Below are 4,957 nucleotides of genomic sequence, written 5' to 3'. Positions count from 1 at the left end.
AAGTACAATTCTCTGATCACTGCCTTTAAATCGAGTCTTTGATTCCGGATTCCTGGCCGAATCGGGAATCCGAATCCCGCACACCCCTGAATGTTGACGCCATTTTGTTGTTATTTTTTTTCCTCTCTTTCTCTCTTTTCTTTTTCGGAAAACCATGACTGCATTCGACAGGCTCAGTTTCTCGTTTAAACGATCACCCGGATAATTGCTGGTCGCCCTGTATATATACATGCATAGTTCTCCCGTACTAGAATTCGGGTGCGGTACGCAATTATGCGTTTTTCATGTCCTTCGTCTTCGCGTCCATTACGCGGGCAAACGTTAATCAAGCCACGAAGACTTACGTGATCTTGCGACAAGGTGAAATACAATGATTGAATTTTAAAGGGGCGTTAAATTAACCACGAAGACATCACTTCCCAAACGTTCACGATTGTATAGTAAATCTTAAAATAATCCCCGAAGAGTTTACCGTACAACTGTTAATTTCGAAAGATTCACAGTAATTTTCCCGAATTCCCGAAAAATCCCCGCATTCGACACACGTCTTTTTTTTTTTTTTTTTCTATATCTTTTTAAACGATCCTCATACGAAGCGAATCTTAACCTGCGGTTTACACATCTCGTAAAAGGGCCTTTCTTAAAAGCAAGGAAGAGACGAGGGGCATCGCGTAAATTTAAATCGCTCTAAAATTCGCACGCCACCCGTTGCGACGAAACACAACCAGGTCCGGTCGCTAATGGCGGCTGTAAGGCTGACCTTTGCGTCGAGCGCTGACAAAGCGAAAGGCAAAATGCTAAAGGATACCGCGAGTTAGCACGTAATAGAGCGAATAAACGCAAGGCATCGAAATGTGTAATGCAATGTCGAAATCGTCGGCCTAAGACGTGATTCACATGTCCAAGGAACCCCGCGTCCTTGGCCGGGAGAGAATTCGCTCTATTCGGCGCGTCATACATTCGATTCTCGCCTCGACCTTACACCCTTTATTTCTCAGTTACACCGCGAATTCAAGCACGCCGAAGAAATGCTTCCAAGATAAATCGTAATCAATCGTCCACGCATCGACGTCACAAGGCCCTCGGACCGTTCGATCCTCAGGGTAGACTCCGTTCTCTCCCCGCGTAATTTCCTTTCAGGCCCCGGGGAGAACAGAGGACGTCGCGTCGGAGCTCTTCAGGAACGTCAGGGTCATCGGGAACGGAGACCTTGCGTTTTCTGGCACGCGTTAGAATCCCTTCCCGACGAGGAAGATTTTTCCGGACCTCGAGATCCCTCGTGGTCCTCCAAGCTTTCGATTTAAGACCTTGCCGGCCGAGCCGCTAATCCAGGCTGATGATCAATAGCGATCCAGGAACGTCCTTGAGGAGTTTATCGGCGGATTGTTCGCGTCCTGTCGATCCTTTCCCGGTTTCCCTTGGGCCGGAAGTCTCGCTGTCCCGGTAAGACTAGCTCGCAGGAACCTCCTGCTTGTTGTTCAACACGGCTGCGTTCTCCTGGATGGCCGGGGTCTGTTCTACGCAACGCCAGAGCCCGTAGGTCTTGCCCACCGTGGTCTGCCAAAGCCTCAGGGTACCATCTTCGGAGCCGCTAGCATACAGCTCACCGTCCGGTGAGAATCTCACCCAATGGACGGGTCCGAAGTGGCCCTTAAAGGATTCTGAAACAAGCAGCGTTCATGATAAATGGGCAATAAAGGTTCTCGTACGAAGATACAAGGTTCTGAAACTCAAGGTCGGAGTCGCGAAGAAAGGGAAATGAGAAGTTTGGTAGGTCAAGGATCCTTCGAATGTATAGACTGCCAGGAACAGGACTAAGGCACTCACCGATCTCCGCTCCCGTGCTATAGTCGAACTTGTACATCTTCAGGTCCTCTCCTCCGCATACGAAAATACTACAATCCGGGTGAAGACTCGCACTGTTGACCTGAGTCGGCACGGTGAATTCCCGAATCTTGGTTAATCTGCAGATTTATAGGAACTGGTCAGTGGAGGTCCGTCAAACCTACACTCGTGCGAAACTTTTCGCATTTTTTTTAAACAAGGATTCTCCCGAATATGGCGAAGACTCGTAAAATGCGAGATCGGGCCGCTGTTATCGCGGCTCATCCGGCGCATATATCAGAGTGCGGCACAAACGACTGGTTTTGCGAAGGACGTGCACCGTATAAACACGATTCGGCCTTAATTTGGTAGCCAAAGCCTCGAGTCGAAGGAAAATCAGCCAGCAACGGGAAATAAACAAAGTAGTTCCTGTTAGGCCAAGGTTGAATCAAGAGTGTTCACGGACATATTACCAGGAAGTTGTTACTCAGACGCTTGTGAAAGTACCAACCTAATGCCGATCCTTTGCTAACCTTAATCCACTTTTTTCGCCACGTACAGAGAGAGGCAATGAAATACTACTACCGATTTGGAGTCTCAGGAATATGACTTACTCTTTACTGTCCCAGAAGGTGACGATATTCGAATGAGTGGTAGTAATGATATTTCCATCTCTGGAGACTTCCATGGAGCTCGGAGTGGCTGGGAAGGTTAGCTTCTTTGTTTCCTGGCCACTAGCCCTGTCCCAAACCCGAAGGGTCTTGTCGTCGGCACAACTGACCAATAAAGTGTCATCCTTGAAGAACGTGACGTGCCTGATGCCACCCGTGTGCCCTGAGAATACCTGTAAAATTATAAAAGAACGATTTTAATAAAATAAGAGATGCTTCATATAAAGAAGGTATAAAAATAGTTACTTATTATTAATCTAACAATTATTAATTACCTGCGGTGCAGCTTCTGGCTTGTTCAGGTCAAAAATCTTCACCAGTTTTTCATTGGATCCGGTACAAAGGTAATCGGAGTCTTTACTGAAGTTCACGGTCTTGACGATATGATTATGTTGGAACGACTGGATCTCTTCCCCTTTGATGGCATCCCACACCTTGGCATTGAAATCTGCCGCCCCAGTCGCAGCCCTAGTTGCCTGAGGATTGAGCGCGACTCCCCAGACGGCACCCTTGTGTCCCTCGAACGTGCCGATCCAATCACCCGTATCACCCTGGCGGAGCATAGGCTTTCCATCTGTAAAAATAAGAAACTGTCAATCATTTTGCGTCCCCAACCTCAAGATTTAAGAGAAGCTAAGGAGCTAGGGTCATCCTGTGTCCTGCATCGATTGCATGGACAGAGACCTATCGACTATTCCTGATATGGGATTCTAGTCTATGGAAAGGTACCCTGGTTGATGAGCCCTAGTCCCTGCGGCCTCACGGTCTGTCCTCGATCTCGGGCCAGAGCCTTGAGGAGTCGGCTCGCGGAAGTGGGCCAAGGTGATCAAGAATCGATCGGGTAATTGAATACGAGTAACAAAGAGGGAACGGTCGGAAAGAGAGAGGAAGGATGCGCCGGGCAGGACAACGAGAGCGCCGAGCGGTTACCCGGGAACCTAACCTCTAGAGGCACATAGGAGGTTCTAGAAAAATTTACCTTTGCAGGCGGAGATGAGGTAGTAGCCGGAATCCGTGACATCGGAGAAAGCCAGGTGGACAACGGGCCTCGTGTGGCCGCTGCAGGTCAATGGAGTCTGTCTCAGACTCGCCATTATGTCAGGACGGACCCGGTGTCTCGCTCGGCGGGGTCGCCGCGCGCTGCCGAGGGCCGAGAGACGTGACGACGCGGACCGCCCGAAACTCCCAAAAAATCCCCGTTCCGATGCGCGATCCGCGCGGAACTGAAAGCAACGCGCGCGGAAACGCGCGTTCGACCCTGCGAGCGCTGCCGAGAATGATTTTCGGAAGCGGCGGTGACAGTCGAGGCGCTGGGTTCGAATTCAGATCTGTTCAGACCCGATCTGTCGGTAAAATGGCGTCGGACGAGACTCGGCCGATATCAAGATGGCGGCCAACAGCGATCGGCAAGTCGCAACCGGTCGGGACTACACCATACAGAAATCTAAAAGTGTCTGACTCTAATCACCTGAAATATGGAAATACCAAAGAAACCCAACGTTATTAAAATCATGAAGGGTAAAAGTAGAGTGATTATAATTTCGAAAAGTATTCGACGCTTTAATTTATGCAGCACGACCTCCTGCCGCGAGATGGAGCCACGGAGTTCAGCGGTACGAAATTAATTTGACACCCTGTTCTATGTTTAGTGTACCGATTTAATGAACAAGGTAATAATATTTATTTGAACGTTGTGATTATTATTTATTTAGTATTAAATGTAATTTTGGATGGTTATGTGGATTATTTAGGTATGAGATGATAAGAAGCCGAAATAGCTCAGTTGGGAGAGCGTTAGACTGAAGATCTAAATGTCCCCGGTTCGATCCCGGGTTTCGGCAAATATTTTTTTTTTATTCGCCATGAATCAATTCCTTGGTAGTGTCTGTAAACATCGGCAGCAGAAGTTTAATTTTAATTGAATTCTACTTCGCAGCTAATTTGCGGATCGACATTTCCTTTTCCAATTTTCCTCCCAAAACCTCTACACATTTTCTCCGGTTTCGTCTCGTCTCATACAATCTCCAACTTTTCCTACTTCGTGTAAGCCTCGTGTAAACCTCTGCGATCCGAAGTTTTGGCGGATTTATGGAAATAGGACTCGGTAAGGAGTTTCGCAGTTCGTTTCCCTTTACCGAGTGTCATAATTCCCCCCTAATGATTTCGGAAAACCTCGTTGAACAAATCGCCTCGGACTTCGCGAACTCGGAATAACTCTCGGAGGGCGGGAGTTTCGATTTCCCATTTTCCACTCGCCGCGACCAATTTCCGGCTGCCGAGAAAAGAGCCCGGCATTACGAGGAAAAAACGAGGAGGGCGAAAAAGGAAGCGGTGGAGGAAAGGACTAAATAAGAATAAAATAAATAAGAAAAGGAGGAAGTCTCGGGGGCAAACGGGCGGCGCATGTGCGGGACGGCGCCGGCCTGCGCGACGCGAGCGCTCCGCCAGTCCGTTAGTCGGCA

At 48.6% G+C, this 4,957-nt stretch overlaps 1 protein-coding gene and 1 non-coding gene across 2 annotated transcripts; one reads left to right on the top strand and one right to left on the bottom strand.

Annotated features, from left to right (window-relative positions):
- Positions 1 to 416: 416 nt before the first annotated feature.
- LOC105701788 (serine-threonine kinase receptor-associated protein) lies at positions 417 to 3,799 on the bottom strand. The gene is made up of 5 exons (XM_012428859.2): positions 3,475 to 3,799; positions 2,771 to 3,069; positions 2,439 to 2,668; positions 1,828 to 1,964; positions 417 to 1,661 (listed from the first exon to the last, which is right to left on the bottom strand). Exons 1-5 carry the CDS (start codon positions 3,587 to 3,589, stop codon positions 1,450 to 1,452), a joined length of 993 nt encoding a protein of 330 aa, XP_012284282.1. The 5' UTR covers positions 3,590 to 3,799; the 3' UTR covers positions 417 to 1,449.
- A 464-nt stretch (positions 3,800 to 4,263) lies between these two features.
- Trnaf-gaa lies at positions 4,264 to 4,336 on the top strand. Its single transcript has one exon. It is a non-coding gene; the product is annotated as a tRNA-Phe (tRNA).
- The last annotated feature ends 621 nt before the right edge of the window (positions 4,337 to 4,957 follow it).

This window comes from Orussus abietinus, unplaced genomic scaffold, assembly GCF_000612105.2.
Source record: "Orussus abietinus isolate OABI.00-Male unplaced genomic scaffold, Oabi_2.0 scaffold24, whole genome shotgun sequence".
NCBI classification, from domain to species: domain Eukaryota; kingdom Metazoa; phylum Arthropoda; class Insecta; order Hymenoptera; family Orussidae; genus Orussus; species Orussus abietinus.
The sequence above is the reverse complement of the archived record's forward strand: the minus strand, read 5'-3'. Positions and strand labels throughout refer to the sequence as shown.